We start from the raw sequence: 27280 nt of genomic DNA, 5'->3' as shown, positions 1-27280 counted from the left end.
ATGGGGAGGAGGGAAAGGGGGGCAGCGCGGGCGGGATGTGGCGGCCGGGGGCTGCCCCTCGGGAAAGGGACACCCGGGGGTCTCGGGAATTGTCCACCCAAGGTCCGGGACTCCGGGGAATGCCCGTCCCTGGAGCGTCCCTGGAGCCCCCGCCCGCCCGGCGCGGCTCAGCCCGCGGCGTCCCGCAGGAAGCGGAGCAGCTCCCGCACCACGGTGAAGAACCGCAGCAGCACGGGGCTGGCGGCGGCCGGCGCGTCCAAGCCGGGGGTCCCGGGGGCCTCGGGGGCGGCTCCGCGCGATCCCAGCTGCTGCAGGAGCCAGCGGCTGAAGTGCCACGTGGGGGTGAAGACGCAGCCCCGGCCCCAGCTCGTCACCCCCACGATCCAGAACTGGTCCGAGTCGGGGTCCCGGCACACCAGGGGACCCCCGCTGTCCCCCTGCGGGGGGGACGGGGGCTCAGGGCGGGCTGCAGCTGCCCGGAGTCCGGAGAGCCCAGATCCGGGCTGGGAAACGGGCGGGGGCACCGGGAAGGGGCGGCGCGGGGTCTGGAGGGCGGCCTGGGGAAGGGGAAGGGGAGAGGGAAGGGGAAGGGGAGAGGGAAGGGAAGGGGAAGGGGAAGGGGAAGGGGAAGGGGAAGGGGAAGGGGAAGGGGAAGGGGAAGGGGAAGGGGAAGGGGAGGAAGGGGAAGGGGAGGAAGGGGAAGGGGAAGGGGAAGGGGAAGGGGAAGGGGAAGGGGAAGGGGAAGGGGAAGGGGAAGGGGAAGGGGAAGGGGAAGGGGAAGGGGAAGGAGGAAGGGGAAGGAGGAAGGGGAAGGGGAAGGGGAAGGAGGAAGGGGAAGGGGAAGGGGAAGGGGAAGGGGAAGGGGAAGGGGAAGGGGAAGGGAAAGGGAAAGGGAAAGGGTAAGGGAAAAAGAAAGGGAAAGGGAAAGGGAAAGGGAAAGGGAAAGGGAAAGGGAAAGGGAAAGGGGAAAGGGAAAGGGAAAGGGGAAAGCAGCCCCAGGACACGGGACACGGTTGGGGAAGGGGACGGTGGACCCGGGACACGGGAAATGTCTGGGAAAAGGGATCAGGACGGCAGCCCCGGGACGTGAGACACGGACGGGGAAGTGGGAGGGGAAGGGGGCGGCAGCCCCGGGACATGGGACACCCGTGGGGAAGAGGGAGAGGCAGCCCCAGGACAGGGATGGAGAGCGGGAAGGGGACAGCGGCCCTGGGACACAGAGCACGGATGGGGAAGGGGAAGGGGTCGGCAGCCTCGGGACCGGGAACGGGCCGGGGGTCCCGGGGCGGGGTCTCGCCGGGCGGGGTCTCCCGCAGCTCTCACCTGGCAGGTGCGGGAGCCGCCCCGCGAGTGCTCCGCGCACAGCCGGGCCCCGCCGCCGCTGCCGCAGAGCTCGGGGCCGAGCAGCCGAACCTGGGCCTCGTGCAGCACCTCCCGCGGGGCCTGGGCTGGGGGCGCGACCGTGAGACCCCCGCGCCTGCCCCGCCCCGCCCCGGGACACACCTGAGGCTGTGGGACCCCAGCCCGGCCTCGGGACACACCTGGGACACACCTGTGGCCGTGCTGGGACCCCAGACCACGTCCCAGGGAGCCCGGCTGACCCCTGGGACACACGCGGCACGCCTGAGACCGTGGTGAGATCCCAGCCTGGCGTCGAGGCCCCCCTGGCACTCACCCGTGCCCGCGGTGGAGCCCCAGCCCCCGACGTAGCAGGCTCGGAGCTCGCCCGGCCGCAGCCGCGCCTCGGGCACGCAGCCGAGCTGGACGTAATCGCTGCACTCCACGGGCCGCTCCAGCTCCAGCAGCGCCACGTCCAGCTCCCGGTGCTCCCGCAGCCGCCGCACCTGCCGCACCTGCGCCTCGGGGCCGGGGTCGCTCAGGTCGGAAGCCCCCAGGACCACGCGCCACGTGCTGACATTCCTGGGGAGACGCGGGTGGGTGAGAGGGAGCAGAGCCCGGCCGGAGCACCCCGGAGCAATCCCGGCACATCCCGGAGCATCCGGGGGCATTCCGGGAGAATCCCAGAACATCCTGGAGCATCCCGGCACATCCCAGAGGATCCCGGGGGCATCCGGGCACATCCCGGAGCATCCCGCAGCATCCCGGAGCAATCCCGGGGGCATTCCGGGAGAATCCCGGCACATCCCGGAGCATCCCGGAGCAATCCAGGCACATCCCGGGGGCATCCCAGGAGAATCCCAGCACATCCCGGAGCATCCCGGGAGAATCCCGGCACATCCCGGCACATCCCGGGAGCATCCCGGGGGCATCCCGGGAGAATCCCGGCACATCCCGGAGCAATCCCGGCACATCCCGAAGCATCCGGGGGCATCCCGGCAGAATCCCAGCACATCCCGGAGCATCCCGGCACATCCCAGAGGATCCCGGGAGAATCCTGGCACATCCCGGAGCATCCCGGGAGCATCCTGGAGCAATCCTGGAGCAATCCCGGGGGCATCCCAGGAGAATCCCGGCACATCCCGGAGCATCCCGGAGCAATCCCGGCACATCCCGGAGCAATCCCAGGGGCATCCCGGGAGAATCCTGGCACATCCCGGAGCATCCCGAAGCAATCCCAGCAGCATCCCGGTTGATCCCGGTTGATCCCGGACCATCCCGGTTAATCCCAGCTGATCCCGGCCATTCCCGGCCCGTCCCGTTCCGCGGCCCCGCTCACCCGGTGCGGAGGAAGCAGCGCGCGGCCGTGAGGACCCAGCCGGGGGTGACGAGGGTCCCCCCGCAGACGTGGCCGCTGCCGGCCCTGCGCGGGTCCTGGATGCTGGCGAGGCCCGGCCAGGCCCCGGCCACGGCCCCGGCGCCGCTCCCGAACTCCTCGGCCATGGGCCGGAGCCCGCAGGTGCCCCTGGAAGCGCGGACGCGTCACTGCCCGGGCACTGTGCCAGCGCCTGGCACTGTCAGGGGGCACAGGGACCCCTGGCACGGGGGCAGGGACCCCCCCCCCGGGCTGTGACTGTCCCCCCTGGTTGTGCCTGACCGCTGTGCCAGCACTGGGCACTGTCAGGGGGCACAGGGACCCCCCCCAGGGCCAAATCTGTCCCCCCATTTGGTACCTGACCAGCTGTGCCAGCACCTGGCACAGACAGGGGGCTGTGACCCTCCCCGTGACCACTGGGGACCCTCAGGGATCCCCCAAAAGGTGCCCAGCTCCGGGCAAGGGTCACCTACTCGCAGGTGTCCCAGGTGCCCCAGCAGGGCACGGCCAGGGCCAGCAGGACGAGGAGCCACAGCGGAGCCATCGTGGCGACACCGTGACAGCGGCCAGAGCCCAGCGCGTCCCCTCCGGTCCCCTCCGGTTCCCTCCGGTCCCCTCCGGTCCCCGGCGCCCCCCGAGCCCCGCCCGGGGCTGATGTCACAGAGCGGCCCCGCTGCTGCGCTGCGACGGTGACAGAGCCGTGGAACGGCTGGAGAAGAAGCCGCGCTCCCGTGGGTTCCGCCCCTGTCACCGCCCCGGGAGGCTCCGAGGCCCCTCCAAGCCGGCCTCGGGCAGTGCCAGGGATGGGGCAGCCGCGCTGGAGCTCCATCCCAGCGCCTCGCAGGCTGGAATTTCTCCCCGGATGCCACCTGCGCCTTGTCTCGGGCAGTTTAAAGCCCTTGAACCCTGCCCGGCGCCTCTCTCGCTGTGGACAGGAACGGAGCAGCGCCGCTGCCCGCTCGGAGCAGGGAACGGGGCAAGCCCAGCACAGATTGCACAGGAGAAGATCCCAAAAAATCCCGTGGGAGGCGTGGGACGACCCCAGGGCAGGGCTGGGATAACTCGGGGTGTCCCGAGGGAGAGGCCGGACGCTCCACGGCCCACAGGGACGGATCCCAACATTCCCAGCCCTCCGGGAATTGCAGGATAAGTTCCTCAGCAGAGTTTATTTTTACAAAAATACTTTTATTTGTTTGTAAATAAACGCCGGGCGTGGGAGGCTCCAGGCACGGAGATCCCGAGGGATGCAGGGGGGCCCTTAGGGCCGTTTCTTCAGGGACTCCAGGAAGATGCGCTCGTTCTCCAGGAAATCGTGGTCCTGAGGAGCAGCACAGGGACGGGGTGAGCCCACCCAGCCGCTTCCGAGCCCCTCCCAGCAGGTTCTGAGCCTCTTTTCCAGCCCTGCTCCCACCGGGCCGGTTCCAAACCCTTTCCAGATCCCACCCGGCTGGTTCCAAACCCATCCCAGCCCTCACCTGGTTGGTGCTGAGCCCCTTCCAGCTGGTTCCAAGGCCCGTTCCCAGCCCCGTTCCCACCCTGCTGGGTTCCAAGCCCCTTCCAGCACCCACTCAGAAGGTTCCAAACCCCTTTCCCCAGACGGTTCCGAGCCCCTTTCCCAGCCCAGTTCCCACCTGGCCACTTCCAAGACTGTTCCAATTCCCACCCAGCTGTTTCTGAGCCCCTCTCCCAGCCCTCTTCCCACCCAACGGCTTCCGAGCCCCTTCCAGCTCCCACCTGGCCACCTCCAGCCCCTCTGGGGCCACTCCCCAGCCCCTCTGGGGCCGCTCCCCAGCCCCTCCACCGCTCTCCCCTCACCATCTGGGCGCGGTGCTTGAGCAGCAGGAGGTGTCCGTAGAGCGCGGCCGAGGCCAGGGGGTCCCCGCTGTCCCCCAGGAACATCCCCACGGGAGGCAGGAACCTGGCAAGGAGCCCCTGGGCGCCGGGAGCCACCGGGGCAGCTGCAGACGGAGACAGCGGAGCAGCCCTGTCCCTGCAGCCCCCCGGCAGGGCCTTCCCACCTCCTCCCCACCTCCCTCGCACCCTGGGCAGCGCCTGCGAGCCCGGAGCAGCTCCACAGCGCCAGGATCCCGACGAAACCAGCCCGGAACGTGCCCGGAGGGCCGATCCCGGCGCAGGAGCCTCACCCAGGGCGCTGCCCAGCCCGTTGGCGGGGGCTGTCGCCGGCAGTGTCCCCGCGCCGCCGGGGGCCAGCTCATCCCGGAGCTGCTGCAGCTGCTCCCTCTGCCGCGCCAGGCTCAGCCGGTCCTGCCCCGCGCCGGGAAAAGGGAGCGAGAGGCGCCGTCGGGAAAGGCTCCGGCTCCCGGCGCGCCCGCCCCGGGCTGGGGAAGGAGGGATTTGCCTGGTGCAGACGCTGCTCCTGCTGCCTCAGCTCCTCCAGCTGTTCCTGCAGGGCCTGGAGCCGATCCCGGTGCTCGGCCCGGACGCTCCGCGCTTCCCACAGCGCCCGCTCCCCGTCCTGGTGCTCCCGTGCCGAGCGCTGCGGGAATGGCACTGGGACAGGGGAATGGCACCGGGACAGGGGAACGGCACCAGGGAACGGCACCAGGACAGGGGAATGGCACCAGGACAGGGGAATGGCACCGGGACAAGGGAACAGCACCGGGACAGGGGAACGGCACCGGGACAGGGGAACGGCACCAGGGAACGGCACCAGGGAACGGCACCAGGGAACGGCACCAGGACAGGGGAACAGCACCGGGGAACAGCACCAGGACAGGGGAACGGCACCGGGACAAGGGAACGGCACCGGGGAACGGCACCAGGACAGGGGAACGGCACCGGGACAAGGGAACGGCACCGGGGAACGGCACCGGGACAGGGGAACGGCACCGGGACAGGGGAACGGCACCGGGGAACAGCACCGGGACAAGGGAACAGCACCGGGACAAGGGAACAGCACCGGGACAAGGGAACGGCACCGGGACAAGGGAACAGCACCGGGACAGGGGAACGGCACCGGGGAACAGCACCGGGACAAGGGAACAGCACCGGGACAAGGGAACAGCACCGGGACAGGGGAACAGCACCGGGGAACGGCACCGGGACAGGGGAATGGCACCGGGACAAGGGAACAGCACCGGGGAACGGCACCCGGGCAGCGCCCGGCCCCTCGCGGCTCCGGAGGGACGCGGAGCCCCGGCCCTGCTCCCGACCGGGCATTCCAGCGTGGATGCTCCGCTTACCTCGGCCAGGGCGTGGATCTGCTCCTCGCGCTCCCGCAGGCGCTGCTCGGCCCGGAGAGCCTTCTCCTTCTCCAGCCGCAGCTCCCGCCAGGCCTCCTCCAGCTCCTCCCTGTCCCTCGCCAGCTGCTCCTCCTTGCACCTCAGCTCCCGGCTGCGGAACTTCAGCTCCGCCTGCTCCTGGGACGGGCCCGGCGACACCGAGCGTCACCGGCGCCGTCCCGCACAGTCGCAGCTTCCCGAGGGACGGGAGAGCCCCGGCCCTGTGGGACCCCGCCCGTGCCGCCACCCCGCGGGAGGGACCCCGGGCAGGGCATCGGGGACCTTGGCCAGGCTCCTCAGGGCCGAGTCCATGCTCAGGGCCCGCTCCTCGTCCCGCTCCGCCCGCTCCTGGCTCAGCCGCTCCCGGGCGTGGAACTCGGCCCAGGCGGCCGCCAGCCGCCGCCGCTCCTCGGAGCGATCCCGGAGCTCTGCCCGCTGCTCCTCCAGCCACGCGCCCTGGGGGCCGAGGGACAGCTCCAGGCACCGCTTCCCGGAGGGTCTTCCCTCCTTTGGCCCGGCCCTGCCGCTTCCAGAGGCTGCGTCCAGCCGGGGAGCTCCGGCCCCGGGTGGGCACCCAGTGGGCTCGACCTGGCCTGTTCTGAGCCCCTTCCAGCCCCCGGCCCTGTTCCAACTCGGCTGGTTCCGAGCCCCTTTCCCAGTCCCGCTCCTATCCCGGCTGGTTCTGAGCCCCTTTCCCAGTCCTGTTCCTATCCCGGCTGGTTCTGAGCCCCTTTCCCAGTCCCGTTCCTATCCTGGCTGGTTCCGAGCCCCTTTTCCAGTCCCGTTCCTATCCCAGCTGGTTCTGAGCCCCTTTTCCAGTCCCGTTCCTATCCTGGCTGGTTCCGAGCCCCTTTCCCAGTCCCGTTCCTATCCCAGCTGGTTCCGAGCCCCTTTCCCAGTCCCGCTCCTATCCTGGCTGGTTCTGAGCCCCTTTTCCAGTCCCGTTCCTATCCCGGCTGGTTCCAAGTCCTTTTCCCAGCCCAGCTCCCCCCAGCCGGTTCCAAGCCTCATCCCAGTCACTCCCGGAGGGCGGTTCCAGCCCCAGGCGTGCATTCCATGGGAATCCCCGGCGATTCCCTCGGGAAGCTGCAGCCCATCCCTGTTCGGATTCCCGGGAGCACCTGGAGCCGCGTCCCCGCTCACCTTGGCCTCGTCCAGCGCCGCTCTCTCCATGGACAGCAGCTGTGCCGTGAGCCGGCGCTGCTCCTCCAGCGCATCCCGCAGCGAATCCGCCTTGGAGCGCTCGGCCGCGGCCCTGCGGCGCTCCTGGGGCCGGACAGGGCAGCTCCAGGAGGGGTCTGGGCAGGGAGCCCCTCCTGCCGGGCATGGGCACGGACACGGGACACAGGGCAGGGACACGAGCAGGGACACAGGGCAGGGACATGGGACACAGACACAGTTCCAGGAGGAGTCTGGACAGGGACACGGGACATGGACACAGCTCCAGGAGGGATCTGGGCATGGACATGGAGCAGGGACACAGACACAGACACAGCTCCAGGAGGAGTCTGGACAGGGACACGGGACATGGACACAGCTCCAGGAGGGGTCTGGGCAGGGAGCCCCTCCTGCCGGGCATGGACACGGGACACAGGCAGGGACAGGGGACACGGACACAGCTCCAGGACATGGCCACAGCTCTGAGGTAGGGCCCCTCACCTGCTCCAGGAGCTGCTCCCGCTCTCCCAGCCTGGTCTCCAAGTCGGCCACGGCCTCCTGGAGCCGGCTCTGCTCCCGCTCCGCATCCCGCTGCTGCTGGCACAGCCTGTCCCGGAGCGCTGGCAGAGGCAGGGGGATCGCGGGATGCAGCAGGCGGGACCCGCCCTCATCCACACGGAAATCCCGCACCGAGATCCCCCCGGGCTCGTGCTCCGCAGCCCCAGGACAGGGAGAAGGGAGATCCCGCCGTGGGATCTGCCCGTGGAAGGCAGGACTTGGCTCCCGGCCTCTGCCTCAGCGGGGGCAGCTTTTCCCTGTGTTCTGGGGCTGGTGGGAGTCCTGGACAGAGCTGAGCCCCGGTCCGAGCGCCGCTGGACACTCGGACCCAGCGGAGCCTCCACTCAGGAAATCCCGCAGGAGAGATGGAACAGGGACCTACAGGGCTCCTTCTGGACAGCACGAGGGCCGGATTTGTCCCAGGACCGTTTGGATTCCACGGGATCAGCTCTGATGCCGTTGGGATGGAGCAGAGGGTCCCACTGGAATGATGCACCTGAAGGGAATTTACCTGCGAGCTGCTCATCCTGCTCCTGGGATCTGGGGTGATCCTGGCATCTGGGGCGATCCTGGGATGTGGGGTGAGCCTGGGATGTGTGGTGAGCCTGGGATGTGTCCTGGCTCCGGGATGGGATCTGAGCCATCAGCTGCTCCTTCTCCTGCCGTGGCCTCTCCTGCTGCTCCTCCACCTTTCCCTGGCTCCTGCCCAGGATGGATCGGGAAGAATCCAGCCCAGCCCAGGGAGGTGAGCAGCGAGCTGGGAGCACAGGTGGGAACCTGTTACCTGTGGGAGCTCTCCAGGAGATCCAGGTGCTGCTGCTGCCTCTGGAGACCCTCCAGGAGCAGTCCCTGCTGCGCCCGCTCCAGCTCCAGCGCCCGGACCTGCCGCGAGCGGGACGAGCTCCAGGTGCCACCCTGGGGACGGAGCTGCTCCGGCTTCCCCATCCCCCGGAGCCGTTCGGAGCGGGGGACGCGGCCCCTTCTCCTGCCCCGGGGTGCCACGGGTGACCCTGGTGGCACCCACAGGTGACCCCTCAGTCCCCACCTGGTTTTCCAGCTCCTCCACCCGGGCCTGGAGGCTGCGCAGGGCGATCCCACAGCCGGGATGCTCCTGGCATGGATGGGACTGGAGACCTTGGGAATCCTGGCGGGGATGGGATGGGAGAGCCCCTGGATCCTTCTGGAGGGGCTGGGATGGGAGAGCCCCTGGATCCTCCTGGCGTGGATGGGATCGGAGAGCCCCTGGATCCTCCTGGCGTGGATGGGATCGGAGAGCCCCTGGATCCTCCTGGTGTGGACGGGATGGGAGAGCCCCTGGATCCTCCTGGTGTGGACGGGATCGGAGAGCCCCTGGATCCTCCTGGTGTGGATGGGATCGGAGAGCCCCTGGATCCTCCTGGCGTGGATGGGATCGGAGAGCCCCTGGATCCTCCTGGCGTGGATGGGATCGGAGAGCCCCTGGATCCTCCTGGCGTGGATGGGATCGGAGAGCCCCTGGATCCTTCTGGAGGGGCTGGGATGGGAGAGCCCCTGGATCCTCCTGGCGGGGCTGGGATCGGAGAGGCCCTGGATCCTCCTGGCGGGGTTGGGATCGGAGAGGCCCTGGATCCTCCGGGCAGAGCCAGGATGGGAGAGCTCGGGGATTCTCCTGGCGGGGCTGGGCTGGAGGAGTCTCCGGATGCTCCTGGCGGGGCCGGGATGGGAGAGCTCCTGGATGCTCCTGGCAAGGCTGGGCTGGGAGAGCCCCTGGCCCCACCTGTGGGGAGACCGGGATGCTCCTGGCACCTCCCTGGATGCTGCCTGGGAAGGGCAGCCCCCTCCCCCAGCAATGCTGATCCATGCCCAGCCCCCATTCCGGGGGGATCCCCAGGGACCCCTCCCCGCTCCTGCCCCGGCACCCACCTGAGCGGGCGCGGCAGGACCCGGCACCTCCCGCTCTGCCGGGGATGGAAAACGGCACCCATCGGTCACTTGGACTCGGCAGCGGGAACGGAACCATCCCGAACCATCCCAGCCCATGGATCCCAGCCCATGGATCCCAGCCCAGCCCATGCATCCCATCCCATGGATCACATTCCATCCCATGGATCCCATCTCATCCCATGGACCCCAGCCCATCCCATGGACCCCATCCCATGGATCCCATCCCATCCCATGGATCCCATCCCATGGATCCTATCCCATCCCATGGATCCCATCCCATCCCATGGATCCCATCCCATCCCATGGACCCCATCCCATCCCATGGATCACATTCCATCCCATGGATCCCATCTCATCCCATGGATCACATTCCATCCCATGGATCCCATCTCATCCCATGGACCCCAGCCCATCCCATGGACCCCATCCCATGGATCCCATCCCATGGATCCTATCCCATCCCATGGATCCCATCCCATGGATCCTATCCCATCCCATGGATCCCATCCCATCCCATGGATCCCATCCCATCCTATCCCGTCCCATCCCATCCCATGGATCCTATCCCATCCCATGGATCCCATCCCATCCCATGGATCCCATCCCATCCCATGGATCCCATCCCATCCCATCCCATCCCATGGATCCTATCCCATCCCACGGATCCGAGCCCATCCCATCCCATGGATCCCATTCCATCCCATGGATCCGCTCCCATCCCATGGACCCCAGCCCATCCCATCCCATGGATCCCATCCCATGGATCCCATCCCATGGATCCCATCCCATCCCATGGACCCCATCCCATGGATCCCATCCCATCCCATGGATCCCATTCCATCCCATGGATCCCCTCCCATCCCATGGATCCCATCCCATCCCATGGATCCCAGCCCACAGGTCCCAGCCCATCCCAAGGGCAGCATCCCCTGGGCACAGGGCTGGGCCCATCCCGCTTTTCCTGCCCCTCTGGGGGGATTCCCGGGACACCCAGGCTGGGCCCAGGGATGGGTGACCCCGCTCTGCCCGGGGGCCGAGCACCGGGAGCAGCCGGGTGCCCACCAGGACCATCCCGCGGGCACAGGGACCCCCGCTCCAGAGGGCCCAGGGTGCCCAGGTGCCCCCTCCCCAGGACAGGGGACACTGTGGGGGGGACAGAGGCCTCACCGGCTGCCCCCTGCCCGCGGGGCCGCGTCCCGACGGAGAGCTCCAGCCTGGATGGGGAAGCGAATCCCACAGGGAGAGTGAGGGGAGACAGGACCCTCCCCCCAAGCCACCCCTGTGCCCCCTGAGCCACCCACTTCATGTCACCCGTCCCACCCTGTCCCATGCCGTGTGATCCCACCTTTGGCACCTGGAAGGAACAGGGACACCCCAAACCTCCATCCCGGGGGTCCCTCCCCCCCGCTGTGGTCACCTGGGCCACGGGTGTCACCCGAGCCAGGGGAGCCCCTGCCGGGAACTGGGAGGGGTGAGGGGGAAGTGGGAAGAGCTCAGCTGGGGGAATTCCCGGACTGGGACATCCCCCGGGCACACTCCGGGCTGGAATCCCGGTCCAGGAGAGGGTTCCGGACCCGTTCCCCAGTGCCAGGTGGGAGCTCCCGGGAGGAGCCTTTACCTGCCGGGCCCGGGGGGCTCCGGGATCCTCGGGGGGAGCGGATTCCGCTCCGGAGCCTTGGCCTGGGATCGCCTCCGTGCCAGGGCAGCGCTGAGCCAGCTCCCGTCCCGCTCCCCTGCGGGATCGGCCCCCGATCCCGAGCAATCCTCCTGCTTCGATCCCAGTCCCGGGAAATCCTCGTCCTTGGATCCCAATCCCGGGAAATCCTTGTCTTTCAGTCCCAGTCCCAGGAAATCCTCGTCCTTGGATCCCAATCCCGGGAAATCCTTGTCTTTCAGTCCCAGTCTCAGGAAATCCTCGTTCTTCTGCCCCAATCCTGGGAAATCCTTGTTCTTGGATCCCAATCCTGGGAAATCCTTGTCCTTCAATCCCAGTCCTGGGAAATCCTCATTCTTCTGCCCCAGTCCTGGGAAATCCTTGTCCTTCCGTCCCAGTCCCGAGACATCCTCATCTTTGGATCCCAATCCCGGGAAATCCTCGTCCTTGGATCCCAATCCCGGGAAATCCTCGTCCTTCAGCCCCAGCCAGGCAGCCCCGGAGGAGCGTCGGGAGCTGCTCCCAGCTGGAAAGCTGCGGGGGGAGAGGGACACTGGGAACACTGGGAACACTGGGAACACTGGATGGGAGGGGCCATCGAGGACACCAGGAACATCGGGGAGCGGCCAAGGGACCCTGGGGACACCGGGGACATTGGGGACACCGGCTGTGGGGGATCCCAGGGACATCAGGGACAGCGGGAACATGGGGGACCCCCGATGTGAGGGGACCCTGGGGACACCAGCAGGAAGGGGACGCTGGGGACCAGCCAGGGGACACTGGGGACACTGGGGACACTGGGGGACACTGGGGACACTGGGGAAACTGGGGGACACTGGGGACCAGCCAGGGGACACTGGGGGACACTGGGGATACTGGGGGACACTGGGGACCAGCCAGGGGACACTGGGGACACTGGGGACACTGGGGGACACTGGGGACACTGGGGACCAGCCAGGGAACACTGGGGGACACTGGGGGACACTGGGGAAACTGGGGACACTGGGGACACTGGGGGACACTGGGGACACTGGGGGACACTGGGGACCAGCCAGGGGACACTGGGGGACACTGGGGATACTGGGGGACACTGGGGACCAGCCAGGGGACACTGGGGACATGAGGGACACTGGGGGACACTGCGGACACTGGGGGACACTGGGGGACACTGGGGGATACTGGGGACCAGCCAGGGGACACTGGGGACATGAGGGACACTGGGGACATGAGGGACACTGGGGGACACTGGGGACCAGCCAGGGAACACTGGGGGACACTGGGGGACACTGGGGGACACTGGGGACACTGGGGGATACTGGGGCCACTGGGGGACACGGGGGGACACGGGGGGACACGGGGGGACACTGGGGACCACCCAGGGGACACTGGGGACATGAGGGACACTGGGGGACACTGCAGACACTGGGGACACTGGGGGATACTGGGGACACTGAGGGACACTGAGGGACACTGGGGGACACTGGGGACACTGGGGACATGGCTGGGTGGGGACTCCCTCCCGCCACCCCGGGTACCTCGGTCCCCGTCTCCGCCCGGCCCCGGAGGCCACCGAGGGCTCGTAGGATCCAAAGGGAAAATCCGGCTCATCCCGGTCCCCGTCCGGCCCTGCCGCAACAACGGCCCCGAGTCACAATTCCCGATGGGATGGGGCCCTGGAGAACACCTGTCCCACCTTCCCCTGGAATTCCTGATGGGATTCACCCTCTGGAGAACACCTGTCCCATCCTCCCCTGGAATTCCTGATGGGATTCACCCTCTGGAGAACACCTATCCCACCCTCCCCTGGAATTCCTAACTGGATTCACCCTCTGGAGAACACCTGTCCCACCCTCCTTTGGAATTCCTGATGAGATTCACCCTCTGGAGAACACCTTCCGTGGAACCCCCACCCCCGGCCGTGCTCACCCGGCTGCTCCCGGTCCTTGGGATCCGCCTGGAATTCCGCCCTTCCCGGCTGCTCCAGGATTTTTCCCGCGGAGCCTCCTCCCAGCAGCTCCCGGATCCCGGCGCGGCCCTTCCGGAGCCCCTGGCTGGGGACGCCCGGCTCAGGTGGGGGTGGCACCGGGACCCCCCCCCCCGTCCCCGTCCCCATCCCGGTGTCCCCTCACCCCCCCGGCGCCCTCTGCGCGTTCCCGGCTCCGTCGGCGCCGCTCCCGAGCCCCAGGGACTCCACCAGGTCATCGACGTCGTCCCCAAAGGTGACGTGGGGACGTCGCGGGGCCGGAGCTGGGGGGGGAACGTCACCGGTGGCACCTGGGACGTCCCCGGGTGTCCCCAGCCGGCTCTGGGAATGCCCCCGGGTCCCCCCCGGGTTCCCCCCGGGTCCCCCTCACCGCTGCTGCTGCTGCTCCGTCCGGGCTCGTTCCCGGAGCTGCTCCCCGGCCCCGCCGGCTCCTCCTCGGGGAACGGCTTCTCCAGGGGGTCCCCGGGGCCTGGGAATTCCCCGGAGGGACGGGAGAAGGGAGGGACAATCAGAGATCCCAGCGGGAGCGAGGGGGTTTCATGGAGAGGGTCTGGGAACAGGGAGTGGGGTCTGATTCTGTGGGAATGGGGTCTGATTCTGTGGGAATACGGTCTGATCCCATGGGAATGGGGTCTGAGGGGAACAGGGAATGGGGTCTGATCCCACAGGAATGGCTCCACAGGGAACAGGGAATGGGGTCTGATCCCTTAGGAATGGGGTCTGAAGGGAACAGGGAATGGGGTCTGATCCCACGGGAATGGCTCCACAGGGAATACGGAATGGGGTCTGATCCCATGGGAATGGGGTCTGAGAGGAACAGGGAATGGGATCTGATCCCATGGGAATGGCTCCACAGGGAACAGGGAATGGGGTATGATCCCATGGGAATGGGGTCTGAGAGGAACAGGGAATGGGATCTGATCCCATGGGAATGGCTCCACAGGGAACAGGGAATGGGGTCTGATCCCTTAGGAATGGGGTCTGAAGGGAACAGGGAATGGCGTCTGATCCCACGGGAATGGGCTCTAAGGGGAACAGGGAATGGGGTCTGATCCCATGGGAATGGGGTCTGAGAGGAACAGGGAATGGGGTCTGATCCCATGGGAATGGCTCCACAGGGAACAGGGAATGGGGTCTGATCCCATGGGAATGGGGTCTGAGAGGAACAGGGAATGGGATCTGATCCCACGGGAATGGCTCCACAGGGAACAGGGAATGGGGTCTGATCCCATGGGAATGGGGTCTGAGAGGAACAGGGAATGGGATCTGATCCCATGGGAATGGCTCCACAGGGAACAGGGAATGGGGTATGATCCCATGGGAATGGGGTCTGAGGGGAGCAGGGAATGGGGTCTGATCCCATGGGAATGGGGTCTGATCCTGTGGGAATGGGGTCTGATCCCATGGGAATGGCTCAGAAAAGAACAGGGAATGGGGTCTGATCCCATGGGAATGGGGTCTGAGGGGAACAGGGAATGGGGTCTGATCCCATGGGAATGGGCTCTAAGGGGAACAGGGAATGGGGTCTGATCCCACAGGAATGGCTCCACAGGGAACAGGGAATGGGGTCTGATCCCTTAGGAATGGGGTCTGAAGGGAACAGGGAATGGGGTCTGATCCCATGGGAATGGGGTCTGATCCCATGGGAATGGCTCAGGAAAGAGCAGGGAATGGGATCTGATCCCATGGGAATGGCTCTGAGAGAAACAGGGAATGGAGTCTGATCCCATGGGAATGGGCTCTAAGGGGAACAGGGAATGGGGTCTGATCCCATGGGAATAGGGTCTGAGAGGAACACGGAATGGGGTCTGAGAGTAAGAGAGAATGGGATCTGATGCCATGGGAATGGGGTCTGATCCTGTGGGAATGGTTCTGAGGGGAACAGGGAATGGGGTCTGATCCCACGGGAACGTCCCCACGGAAAAGCAAAGCAGAATTCCCGGTACCTTTTTTGGGATCCAGCACCTTCCCGGCGCCTTTCCCCGGCCTGGACCCGGCTCTGGCCATTCCCAGGAGTTCTGCATCCAGCTCATCCAGCTCACCCAGCTCATCCAGCTCACCCAGCTCATCCAGCTCCTGGGGAGGGGGCAGCTCCTGCTCTCACCTGCAGCTCAGCTGGGATTCCCAAAAACCTTGGGAATTCTGCCCCGGCTCACCTCTGCCGCTTCCGCATCCTCCTCGGGGAATTTCCCGCTCTCCGTGGGGAATTTGCCTCTGGAATGCTGAGCCGGGGCCCCCCTGAGGCACAGCCCCGGTCGGGGGCGTGGGGAGGGGTCCCGGGTGCTGCCAGGGGGATGCCAGCGGGTGGGAAGGGCCGGGGAACAGGGAGGGGCTCACCTGGGGCTCACCTGCGGGAAGGGCTCCCGGGAGCCTCGGGGCGCTGGAGCTGGGGGCTCCTCTGGAAACGAGGGAGGGACCGGGATGGACACGGCTCCAGGAGGGAATGGGGGGGGATCCCTCCAGGTGATCCCAGGGCAGGGGATCCCTCCAGGTGATCCCAGGGCCGGGCATTCCCTCCAGGTGATCCCAGGGCAGGGGATCCCTCCAGGTGATCCCAGGGCAGGGGATCCCCTCCAGGTGATCCCAGGGCTGGGGATCCCTCCAGGTGATCCCAGGGCCGGGCATTCCCTCCAGGTGATCCCAGGGCTGGGGATTCCCAGGGGATTCCCTCCAGGTGATCCCACGGCATTCCCAGGACATTTCCAGGTGATCCCAGGGCAGGGCATTCCCAGGGCATTCCCAAGGGATTCCCTCCAGGTGATTCCAGGGCCAGGCATTCCCAGAGAATTCCCAAGGGATTCCCTCTAGGTGATCCCAGAGCCGGGGATTCCCAGGGGGTTCCCTCCAGGTGATCCCAGGCCATTCCCAGGGGAGCCAAGCGCTCCCACTTTACCATCGGATCCCAGGAGGTCCCCGAGCACGTCGCCGATGGGATCTGGAACAGGACACGGCCCAGGCGATCCCGGGCGATCCCGGTGGGTTCCCCTCACCCGGCAGGGGGGAAACGCTCCCGCTCTCAGCCTGGAGCATTCCCTGCCCCTGGATCCCCCGTCCCCGCTCCATCCCGGCCTTCCCAGGGATCCAAGCCCCGCTGGAGAGCAGGGGGTGGGATGAGGGCAGGTGAGGGCACTCACCTGAGAGCCGCCTCCGGGCCTTGGCAGCCTGCGGGCAAACACGAATCCCCTCGGGAGCAATCGAAGCCCCGGCACTCCCCCACACGAAAGCCGCGTTTCCGTGCAGCGCCCGCCTGGATCCCGCCTGGATCCCGGCCCCCCACACTCACCATGGCGCGTCCCCGCCCGCCCGCGGTTCCCAGGTGATTCCAAGCTCCACCCGCCCGGTGCCGGCCCCGGGAGCCCCGGGGTCAGCCCCGCACCGACCGCGCACCTGAAGGGGGAGAGGAAGGCGCTGTTTGGGGTCCCGGGACTCCCCCGGCTCGGGGGTCCCGGGGTTTCCCCCACATTTCTCACCCAGCACCGCACTCGGCATGGGCGCCGCCATATTGCGCGCCAACCCAAGGGAAGGCCCCCGCTGCCATAGCAACGAGGCTGCCCCGCTGCCCGCCTGGTTGGAGGGCCACCGTTACCATAGCGACAGGGCTGCCCGCGCGCCTCCCTCAGGGAAGGCCCCTGCTGCCATGGCGACGGGGCTGCCCCGCTCAGCGCCTGGTCTGAGCCGTCCCCGGCTCGTCTGTCGCGATACTCCCCCTTATCGCCGGCGGTTTCCATATGTCGTGGGCTTTATCCATGTAAAGAGCTCTGGGTTGCCACCCGGGATCCTGCAGGATCCAGGCTCAGTTACCCTCGTACGATCGTCGGACGTTACATCCTGATATATCGCCATACAGTCCCGACATCCCATCCCGATGTATCACCATACAGTCCTGATAACCCGACATCCCATCCCGATATATCGCCATACAGTCCCGACATCCCATCCCGATATAGCCCCATACAGTCCGATATCCCGTTATCCCATCCCACTATATCGCCACAGAATCCTGATATCCTGATATCCCATCCCTCTATATCGCCATACAATCCCACTATCCCGATATCCCGATATCGCGATATTCCATCCTGCTATATCGCCATAAAGTCCCAATATCCCATCCCACTGTATCGCCACAGAATCCCGATATCCCGCTATATTGCCACACAGGCCCGATATCCCGCCATCCCAATATCCTGATATCCTGCCATCCCGCCATCCCGATATTGCGATATCCCGCTATCGCGACATCCCGCCATCCCTGCCCCCATTCCCGGCCTCCCCCCACACGAGCAGCTCCGCTCCCGGCCCGGTCCCGCTCCGCTCCCGGCCCTGAGCCCGCTCCGCTCCCGGCCCTGCTCCGCTCCCGGCCCCGCTCCGCTCCCGGCCCCGCTCCGCTCCCGGCCCTGCCCCGCTCCCGGCCCTGAGCCCGCTCCGTTCCCGGCCCTGCCCCGCTCCGCTCCCGGCCCTGCCCCGCTCCCGGCCCTGAGCCCGCTCCGTTCCCGGCCCTGCCCCGCTCCGCTCCCGGCCCTGCCCCGCTCCCGGCCCTGAGCCCGCTCCGCTCCCGGCCCTGCCCCGCTCCGCTCCCGGCCCTGAGCCCGCTCCGTTCCCGGCCCTGCCCCGCTCCGCTCCCGGCCCTGCCCCGCTCCCGGCCCTGAGCCCGCTCCGCTCCCGGCCCTGCTCCGCTCTGCTCCCGGCCCTGAGCCCGCTCCGCTCCCGGCCCTGCTCCGCTCCGCTCCCGGCCCTGAGCCCGCTCCGCTCCCGGCCCTGCTCCGCTCCGCTCCCGGCCCTGAGCCCGCTCCGCTCCCGGCCCTGAGCCCGCTCCCGGCCCGCTCCGCTCCCGGCCCTGCCCCGCTCCGCTCCCGGCCCTGAGCCCGCTCCGCTCCCGGCCCTGCTCCGCTCTGCTCCCGGCCCTGAGCCCGCTCCGCTCCCGGCCCTGCCCCGCTCCGCTCCCGGCCCTGAGCCCGCTCCGCTCCCGGCCCCGCTCCGCTCCCGGCCCTGAGCCCGCTCCGCTCCCGCCGGGGTCCCGCTGCCTCCCGGGCTCCCGGCCCGCTGCCGGTGAGGTCCTGGTGGGGTCCCGGCCGCCTCCCGGCTCCCTCCCCGCTGCCTCCCGAGCTCCCCGCTGCTTCTCGGGCTCCCGGTTCCCTCCCCGGGCTCCCGGTTCCCTCCCGGTTCCCTCCCCGCCGCCTCCCGGAACGCTCAGGGTGGGAGCACGCCCGGCTCGGGGCTTCCCCAGCGCCGCCCCCGGGGTCCCGCAGCCCCAGCGAACGCCCGGAGACCCCAAAAACGCCTTTATTTATAAACAAACGGAGCGGCCTCGGAGCCTCAGCGCGGCCCCGGGGGGGGGCGAAACGGGGAAAAAACGGGGAAAAAACGGGGTAAAAACGGGGTGGGGGGGACTGGGAGGGAACTGGGAGGGACTGGGAGGGGCCGCTACTGGTAGTAGAGCTCCAGGTTCATCCCATCGTGGATCTCATCTGGGCGGGAGTCAAGGAAAACGCGGATGTGGGGTTTGGGGAGGGCTTTGGGGTGGATGGGTTTGGGGAGGGGGTTTGGGGTTGAAGGATTTAGGGGAGGGGGCTTTGGGGTTGAAGGATTTAGGGAGGGGACTTTGGGGTGGATGGATTTTGGGGAGGGGGCTTTGGGGTTGAAGGATTTAGGGAGGAGACTTTGGGGTGGATGGATTTTGGGGAGGGCTTTGGGTTGGATGGATTTGGGGGTGGATGGATTTTGGGGAGGGGGCTTTGGGATTGAAGGATTTTGGGGTTGATGGATTTGGGGAGGGGGTTTGGGGATTGAAGGATTTTGGGGAGGGGGTTTTGGGGTTGAAGGATTTTGGGGTTGAAGGATTTTGGGGGTTTTGGGGTTGATGGATTTGGGGAGGGGGTTTGGGGTGAATGGATTTTGGGAGGGGGTTTGGGGGTTGAAGGATTTTGGGGAGGGAGCTTTGGGGTGGAAGGATTTTGGGGAGGGGGGTGGATGGATTTTGGGAGGGAGCTTTGGGGTGGATGGATTTTGGGGGGGGTTTTGGGGTTGATGGATTTGGGGGTGGATGGATTTTGGGGAGGAGGCTTTGGAGTTGAAGGATTTTGGGGAGGGGACTTTGGGGTTGAAGGATTTTGGGGCGGGTTTTGGGGTGGATGGATTTGGGGAGGGGGCTTTGGGGTTGATGGATTTGGGGAGGGGGTTTGGGGGTTGAAGGATTTGGGGGAGGGGATTTGGGGTAGATGGATTTGGGGGGTTTTGGGGTTGACGGATTTTGGGGTGGATGGATTTTGGGGGTTTTGGGGTGGATGATTTTGGGGTGGATGGATTTGGGGAGGGGGCTTTGGGGTGGATGGATTTTGGGGGTTTGGGGGTGGATGATTTTGGGGAGGGGCCTTTGGGGGCCGCAGGTGGATACAGTCCCCGAGCGTGACGTGGTCCTTGAAGATGGTGTACCTGGGGGGGAGGGGAGCGGCGTCACCCCCTGCCCCCCATCCCGGGGCCGGGCTCACCGCCCCCACCGGCCCCCCAAAACCCCTGGGGTGCCCCCCTGCGCCCCCCAGACCCCCCCTGACCCCCTCAGACCCCCCCCTGACCATTTCTTGAGCACGATCTTGTCCCAGCGCGTCCCCGTCTGCGCCGCGATCAGCTTCTTCAGGTCCCGGATGGAGTCCTCGGGGCTGCGGGGCCGTTAAGGAAAACGGGGGAACCGGGAGGGACCCCCTGACCCCCCCCCAGAGCCCCCCCGGACCCCCCCAAACCCCCCCCAGGGCCGGGTACTTGCATTTCACCCGGACCTTCTTCCCCAGGCGGTCGTTGCAGACGACTTCGATCATGGCTGGGAACGGGAACGGGGAGAGGGAAAAATGGGGGGGAAAATGGGGGAAAAGGGAAAGAGAAGGGGGAGAAAGGGAGGGAAAGGGGAAGAGAAGGGGGAGAAAGGGAGGAAAAGGGGAAGAGAAGGGGGAGAAAGGGAGGAAAAGGGGAAGAGAAGGGGGAGAAAGGGAGGAAAAGGGGAAGAGAAGGGGAAAATGGGGGAAAAGGGAAAGAGAAGGGGGAGAAAGGGAGGAAAAGAGGAAGAGAAGGGGGAGAAAGGGAGGGAAAGGGGAAGAGAAGGGGGAGAAAGGGAGGGAAAGGGGAAGAGAAGGGGGAGAAAGAGAGGAAAAGAGGAAGAGAAGGGGAAAATGGAGGAAAAGGGGAAGAGAAGGGGGAGAAAGGGAGGAGAAGGGGAGGAAAAGGCAGGGAAAGGGGATGGGAAAGGGGAAAGGGAAGGAGAAGGGGGAAAGGGGGAAAAGAGGAAGAAGAGAGAAGGAAAAGGAGAGAAGGAAGGAATGGAGAGGAAAAAAGGGGGAAAAGGATGGGGAAAAATGGGGGAAAAGGGAAAGAGAAGGGTGGAAAGGGGAGGAAAAGGGGGTGGGGAAAGGGGAGAGGGGAAAGGGAAGCAGAAGGGGGAAAGGGGAGAAACAGGCAGGGAAAGGGGATGGGAAAGGGGAAAGGGGGAAAAAGGGGGAAGGGGGAAAGAGAAGAGAGAAGGAAAAGGGGAGGAAGGAATGGAGGGGAAAAAAAGGGGGAAAGAATGGGGAAAATGGGAGAAAAGGGGAGAAAAGGGGAGAAAAGGGGAGAAAAAGGGAGAAAAAGGGAGAAAAGGGGAGAAAAGGGAGAAAAGGGAGAAAAATGGAGAAAAAGGGAGAAAAGGGAGAAAAAGGGAAAGAGAAGGGGGAAAGAGGATGAAAAGAGGAGGAAAAGGGAAAGAGAAGGGGGAAAGGGGATGAAAAGAGGAGGAAAAGGGAAAGAGAGGGGGAAAAGGAGGAAAAGGCAGGAAGGGAGGAGGGAAAAGGGGCAGAGAAGGGGAAAAGGGATGGGAAGAGACAAAAAAGGGGGGGAAAGGGAAAAGAACGGGGGAGAAGGGGGGAAAGGGAGGGAGGAGAGGGAGGAGAAGGGAAAAGGGAGAGGGAAGAGAGAAAAGGGGACGAGGAACGGGGGGGACCGGGGATTAACGGGGAACAGCAGAGATAGCGGGGGGGGGAGCGGAGAGGCACCGGGGGGGGGAGGTGTCGGTAACGGAGGGGGTTGAACAGGGAGCAGCCTCCCAGCGCCACCCCCCGCAGCCCCCCGGTAACCCCCGAGCACCCCCCGGGCCTCCCGGAACCCCGCGGTACCCTCCGGTCCCTCCCGGTGCCCCCCGGTACCTCCCGACCCCCCCGGGTACCTCCCGAGCCCCCCCCGCGATCCGCCGGTATCCTCGGGACCCCCAAATCCCTCCCGACCACCTCGGGCCCCTCCCCAGGCACCCCCAAAACCCCCCCCCGGTACCTCCCGCGCCTGACCCGCTCCGCCACAGCCGCCGCCGCCGGAACCGGAAATGGCGCCAGGAGAGAGGCGCCGGATGTGACGTCATCGGTAGCGGCCAAGATGGCGGCGGCTGCTGAGGGGAATGGGGAGGGAATGGGGGAAATGGGGGAAATGGGGAGGGAAGTGGGGAGGGAATGGGGGGAAATGGGGAGGAAATGGGGAGGAAATGGGGAAATGGAGGGAATGGGGAGGGATGGGGAGAAATGAGGAGGGAAATGGGGGAGAATGGGGGGAAATGGGGGGGATGGGGAGGGAATGGGGAAATGAGGAGGGAGGAATGGGGGGAAATGGGGAGGGATGGGGAGGGAAATGGGGGAATGGGGAGGAATGGGGAGGGATGGGGGAAATGGGGAGGGAAATGAGGAGGGATGGGGGGAAATGGGGAAAATGAGGAGGGAATGGAGGGATGGAGAGGAATGAGGGGAAATGGGGAGGGATCGGGAAAATGGGGAGAGAAATGGAGAGGGAAATGGGGGAAATGAGGCGGGAACGGGGAGGGAATGGGGGGAAAGGGGAGGGAAATGGGGAGGGAATGGGGGAAATGAGGAGGGAGTGGGGAGGGATGGGGAGGGAAATGGGGAGGAATGGGGGGGGTGAAGAGGAATGAGGGGAAATGGGGAGGGAAATGAGGAGGGAATGGGGAGGAAAATGGGGGAAATGGGGAGGAATGGGGGAATGAGGAGGAAATGGGGAGAGAAATGGGGGGGAATGGAGGGGAATGGGGAGGAATGGGGGGAAATGGGGAGGGAAATGAGGAGGAACGGGGAGGGAACTGGGGAGGAAAATGAGGAGGAATGGGGAGGGAACTGGGGAGGAAAATGAGGAGGAACGGGGAGGGAAATGAGGAGGAACGGGGAGGGAACAGGGGCCAACGAGCTGTTGCCAAGCGTGGGGTTGATAAACCTTTCTGCAGAAAAGCCGCTGTGCGGGGTTTGATGACCAAAAGCAGCACCAGCAAAAAGAGGCACCGGGGGGGAGGTTTAGAGCCTCCTAAAGAACTCCTGCAGCTCCTGCACCCCCCCCGAGCCCCCCAATTCCCAACATCCCGGGGGGATCCCGTGAGCTGGAGTGGGGGCCGGGGGTCAGGAGGGTCCTGGAGCGTCAGCAGCGGGATCCCCCCTCCCTTGTCCCCCTTCCCGGGACGGGGCAGCTCCGGCAGCCGCTCCGGGAACGCCGTCCCAGCCCCAGAGGCTCCGCCAGAGCCGGGGGGCACTGGGGGCACCCGGAGGGGCGGGACAAGGGGTTCACCCTGGGAAAGGGGGGGGGGAGCGGGTGGGTTTTGGGGAGGAATCCTCGGCCGCGGGGCTGGGATGGAATTGGGATGGAATTCCCAGAGCGGCTGCGGCTGCCGCAGCCCCCGGAGCGCCCCTGGGCCGTGGGGGCAGGGCCGTGCCCGGGGACCGGAGCCTCTCCCGGGTGCGGCTGCCCTGGCCGGGCCCTGGGGATCGGCTCAGCCCGGGCTGGGAGCGGGGAGCGGAGTGCGGGAGGGGCCGGAGCAGCCCGGAGCCCCCGAGCGCTTCCAGGAGGGGAGGGAGAGGCGCCGGTGCCGGGGGAGCGATCCCGGAGGGACGGAGGGAGGGAGGTGTGGGATGGGATGGGGGTGGGGTGGAGCTCTGGGATGGAGCTGGGATGGAGCTCTGGGAGGGAGGTGTGGGATGGGATGGGGGTGGGGTGGAGCTCTGGGATGGAGCTGGGATGGAGCTCTGGGATGGAGCTCTGGGATGGAGGTGTGGGATGGGATGGGGGTGGGGTGGAGCTGGGATGGAGCTCTGGGATGGAGCTCTGGGATGAAGGTCCAGGAGGGAGGATGTGGCCAGGGGTGAAGGTGTGGGATGGAGCTCTGGGATAGAGGATGTGGGATGGAGCTCCAGGATGGAGGTGTGGGGTGGAGGGGTGGGATGGAAGTCCAGGATGGAGGTCCAGGATGGAGGATGTGGCCAGGGGTGAAGGTGTGGGATGGAGCTCTGGGATGGAGGTGTGGGATGGAGCTCCAGGATGGAGGTGTGGGGTGGAGGTGTGGGGTGGAGGTCCAGGATGGAGCTCCAGGATGTGGGATGTGGCCAGGGGTGAAGGTGTGGGATTGAGCTCTGGGATGGAGGACGTCAGATGGAGCTCTGAGATGGAGGATGTGGGATGGAGGTCCAGGATGGAGGTGTGGGGTGGAGGTGTGGGGTGGAGGTCTAGGATGGACGTCCAGGATGGAGGATGTGGCCAGGGGTGAAGGTGTGGGGTGGAGATGTGGGATGGAGCTCTGGAATGAAGGTCCAGGAGGAAGGATGTGGCCAGGGGTGAAGGTGTGGGATGGAGCTCTGGGGTGGAGGATGTGGGATGGAGGTGTGGGATGGAGCTCTGGGATGGAGGTCCAGGATGGACGTCCAGGATGGAGGACGTGGCCAGGGGTGAAGGTGTGGGATGGAGGTGTGGGATGGAGCTCTGGGATGGAGGTGTGGGATGGAGCTCTGGGATGGAGGTGTGGGATGGAGCTCTGGGATGGAGGTGTGGGATGGAGCTCTGGGATGGAGCTCTGGGATGGAGCTCTGGGATGGAGCTCTGGGATGGAGATGTGGGATGGAGCTCTGGGATGGAGCTCTGGGATGGAGGTGTGGGATGGAGATGTGGGATGGAGCTCTGGGATGGAGGTCCGGGATGGAGGACGTGGCCAGGGGTGAAGGTCAGGGAGAGCTGGAGGAGCAGAGGCACCCCCAGGCCACCTCCCCAAAAGGACGTCGGGCACGGTGGCACCCGCTCGAGCCTTGGGATGGGGACGGGGACAGGGATGGGGACGGGGACGGGGATGGGGATGGGAATGGGGACAGGGATGGGGATGGGAATGGGGATGGGGACAGGGATGGGGATGGGAATGGGGACGGGGATGGGGACAGGGATGGGGACGGAGGCAGAACAGGGACAGGGACCCCCCCAGCCGCTGCAGGGCCCCCGGGGCATCCTGGGGGTGGCAAAAACACCCCTGATGTGTCCTGCTCCGGGCGTCCCGATGCTCCGGGGGTCCTGGTGCTCTGGGATCTCCCTGCTCCGGGATCCCCCTGTTCCAGGAGTTCCACTGCTCTGGGATCCCCCTGTTCCGGGATCCCCCTGTTCCGGGATCCCCCTGCTCAGGGATCTCCCTGTTCCAGGATCCCCCTGTTCCCGGATCTCCCTGTTCCGGGATCCCCCTGTTCCGGGATCCCCCTGCTCCGGGATCCCCCTGCTCAGGGATCTCCCTGCTCCGGGATCTCCCTGTTCCCGGATCTCCCTGCTCCAGGATCCCCCTGCTCCGGGATCCCCCTGCTCAGGGATCTCCCTGCTCCGGGATCTCCCTGCTCCGGGATCCCCCTGCTCCGGGATCCCCCTGTTCTGGGATCCCCCTGCTCTGGGATCTTCCTGCTCCGGGATCCCGCTGTTCCCAGATCCCCCTGCTCCAGGATCCCGCTGCTCCAGGATCCCCCTGCTCCGGGATCCCCCTGTTCCGGGATCCCCCTGCTCAGGGATCCCCCTGTTCCGGGATCCCCCTGTTCCGGGATCTCCCTGCTCCAGGATCCCCCTGCTCCGGGATCCCCCTGCTCCTGGATCTCCCTGCTCCGGGATCCCCCTGTTCTGGGATCCCCCTGCTCCCGGATCCCCCTGCTCCAGGATCCCCCTGCTCCGGGATCTCCCTGCTCCGGGATCCCCCTGTTCTGGGATCCCCCTGTTCCCGGATCCCCCTGCTCCAGGATCCCCCTGCTCCGGGATCCCGCTGCTCCGGGAGTTCCGCTGCTCCGGGGCTGCTCCGCTCCAGGGCCCCGCTCCGTGCGGGGGGATCCCCCGGGCTGTTGGGGATCGCGGGGTGCAGTTCGATGTCGCGGTCCTGGGGCTGCGGGAATTCCCGAACCCTTCGAGCTCTGTGCTGCTGGTGCTGCTTTCGGTCCCGACCTCCGGCAGCCCCGACACCTCCGGGGGGGACACGGCTGCTCCGGGTGACACAGCCCGGGGGGGGGTGACACAGCCCAGAGGGGACACGGCTGCTCCGGGTGACACCTCCAGGGAGGGTGACACAGCCCAGGGGACACGGCTGCTCCGGGTGACACCTTCAGGAAGGGTGACACAGCCGAGGGGACACGGCTGCTCCGGGTGACACCTTCAGGGAGGGTGACACAGCCCGGGGGACACGGCTGCTCCGGGTGACACAGCCCGGGGGGGGTGACACAGCCCAGAGGGGACACGGCTGCTCCGGGTGACACCTCCAGAGGGGACACGGCTGCTCCGGGTGACACAGCCCGGGGGGGGACACGGCTGCTGCAGGTGACCCCTCCAGGGGTGACACGGCTGCTCTGGGTGACACAGCCCGGGGGAGTGACACAGCCCAGGGAGTCACGGCTGCTGTAGGTGACACCTCCAGGGAGGGTGACACAGCCGAGGGGACACGGCTGCTCCGGGTGACACAGCCCGGGGGGGTGACACAGCCCAGGGGTGACACAGCCCAGAGGGGACACGGCTGCTGCAGGTGACACCTCCAGGGGGGGTGACACAGCCCGGGGGGGACACGGCTGCTCCGGGTGACACAGCCCGGGGGGGATGACACAGCCCAGGGGGACACGGCTGCTGCAGGTGACCCCTCCAGGGGTGACACGGCTGCTGCAGGTGACACAGCCCGGGGGGGGTGACACAGCCCAGGGGGTCACGGCTGCTCCGGGTGACACAGCCCGGGAGGGTGACACAGCCCAGGGGGACACGGCTGCTGCAGGTGACCCCTCCAGGGGTGACACGGCTGCTCTGGGTGACACAGCCCGGGGGGGGTGACACAGCCCGGGGGGGGGTGACACAGCCCGGGGGGGTGACACAGCCCAGGGGGTCACGGCTGCTGCAGGTGACCCCTCCAGGGGTGACACGGCTGCTCCGGGTGACACAGCCCGGGGGGGTGACACAGCCCAGGGGGTCACGGCTGCTGCAGGTGACACCTCCAGGGAGGGTGACACAGCCCAGGGGTGACACGGCTGCTGCAGGTGACACCTCCAGGGAGGGTGACACAGCCCGGGGGGGACACGGCTGCTCCGGGTGACACAGCCCGGGGGGGTGACACAGCCCAGGGGGTCACGGCTGCTCCGGGTGACACAGCCCGGGGGGGTGACACAGCCCAGGGGGTCACGGCTGCTCCGGGTGACACCTCCAGGGAATGCAGACACCAGCGTGCCCCCCCTGTCACCCCCCAGCATCTCCTGACCCCCCTCCCCCCGTGTTTGCCGTCCCCCCGCCGCCCACCAAGCTCCCCGTGCCCCCCCGGGTACCCCCGTCCCCCCCCAGCCTCTCGAAACACCCCCCAGACCATCCCTTGCCCCCCCCCAGCCCCTCTGACCCCAGACCTCCCCTGTCCTCCCCCAGACCCCCCAGTAACCCCCCCTTTGCCCCCCCCCCCGGGACCCCCAGGTGCTCCCGCAGCCCCTTCAGCCCCCCCGACCCCTCCCTTCCACCCCCCGCGACCCCCGTGTCCCCCTGGGCTCTCTCTGAGCCCCCCGGGCCCCCCAAGCACGGCCGGTGGCTCCAAGAACTGGTGTCACCTTTATTGGTTCCTGTCCGTGACCGTCCCCACGGCGGCCCTGACCCCGTGGTGGCCCTGACCGACCCCGTGGTGGCCCTGACTGTCCCCATGGTGACCCTGACTGTCCCCATGGCAACCCTGGCCACCCCCTCCGTGGCCCTGGTGGCCCTGGCTCTCCTCTGGTCCCTTTGGTGGCCCTGGCAGTGGC

At 67.0% G+C, this 27280-nt stretch overlaps 3 protein-coding genes across 3 annotated transcripts; all 3 read right to left on the bottom strand.

Annotated features, from left to right (window-relative positions):
- LOC138100218 (acrosin-like) lies at window positions 1-3296 on the bottom strand. The gene is made up of 5 exons (XM_068997993.1): window positions 3187-3296; window positions 2678-2863; window positions 1676-1920; window positions 1324-1448; window positions 1-437 (listed from the first exon to the last, which is right to left on the bottom strand). Exons 1-5 carry the CDS (start codon window positions 3255-3257, stop codon window positions 168-170), a joined length of 897 nt encoding a protein of 298 aa, XP_068854094.1. The 5' UTR covers window positions 3258-3296; the 3' UTR covers window positions 1-167.
- Window positions 3297-3877: 581 nt separating this feature from the next.
- FBF1 (Fas binding factor 1) lies at window positions 3878-17292 on the bottom strand. Its single transcript, XM_068997989.1, is given in 31 exon segments — window positions 3878-4031; window positions 4529-4671; window positions 4858-4978; window positions 5073-5279; window positions 5281-5375; window positions 5498-5694; window positions 5810-6093; window positions 6238-6411; window positions 7099-7221; window positions 7615-7733; window positions 8183-8240; window positions 8277-8373; window positions 8456-8553; window positions 8717-8841; window positions 8971-9355; window positions 9574-9606; window positions 10769-10808; window positions 11213-11782; window positions 12784-12874; window positions 13175-13299; window positions 13378-13495; window positions 13606-13701; window positions 15179-15326; window positions 15389-15470; window positions 15570-15630; window positions 16126-16167; window positions 16367-16432; window positions 16435-16540; window positions 16542-16619; window positions 16703-16917; window positions 16920-17292. Coding segments are annotated over 31 exon segments (4218 nt in total). The 5' UTR covers window positions 16981-17292; the 3' UTR covers window positions 3878-3971.
- Window positions 17293-18499: 1207 nt separating this feature from the next.
- Window positions 18500-21606, bottom strand: UBL5 (ubiquitin like 5). The gene is made up of 5 exons (XM_068997995.1): window positions 21522-21606; window positions 19989-20046; window positions 19805-19888; window positions 19627-19664; window positions 18500-18700 (listed from the first exon to the last, which is right to left on the bottom strand). The coding sequence occupies exons 1-5, from the start codon at window positions 21604-21606 to the stop codon at window positions 18657-18659; spliced, it is 309 nt and encodes a 102-aa protein (XP_068854096.1). The 3' UTR covers window positions 18500-18656.
- Between the last annotated feature and the right edge of the window lie 5674 nt (window positions 21607-27280).

Source organism: Aphelocoma coerulescens, chromosome 30 (genome assembly GCF_041296385.1).
Source record: "Aphelocoma coerulescens isolate FSJ_1873_10779 chromosome 30, UR_Acoe_1.0, whole genome shotgun sequence".
Lineage (NCBI taxonomy): Eukaryota > Metazoa > Chordata > Aves > Passeriformes > Corvidae > Aphelocoma > Aphelocoma coerulescens.
Note: the sequence above shows the minus strand (reverse complement) of the source record. Positions and strands in the feature narration are given on the sequence as shown.

Excerpts from the sequence above, each read along its gene's own strand:
- LOC138100218 (XM_068997993.1), bottom strand. The coding sequence starts at position 3,257 with ATGGCTCCGCTGTGGCTCCTCGTCCTGCTGGCCCTGGCCGTGCCCTGC. Across the intron at positions 2,864-3,186 it reads GGCACCTGGGACACCTGCGA|GGGCACCTGCGGGCTCCGGC; the intron begins GTAGGTGACCCT and ends CCGCGCTTCCAG. Across the intron at positions 1,449-1,675 it reads GGGCTCCACCGCGGGCACGG|CCCAGGCCCCGCGGGAGGTG; the intron begins GTGAGTGCCAGG and ends TCGCGCCCCCAG.
- UBL5 (XM_068997995.1), bottom strand. The coding sequence starts at position 21,606 with ATGACGTCACATCCGGCGCCTCTCTCCTGGCGCCATTTCCGGTTCCGG. Across the intron at positions 20,047-21,521 it reads GAGCGGGTCAGGCGCGGGAG|CCATGATCGAAGTCGTCTGC; the intron begins GTACCGGGGGGG and ends TCCCGTTCCCAG. Across the intron at positions 18,701-19,626 it reads CCACGTCACGCTCGGGGACT|ATGAGATCCACGATGGGATG; the intron begins GTATCCACCTGC and ends ACTCCCGCCCAG.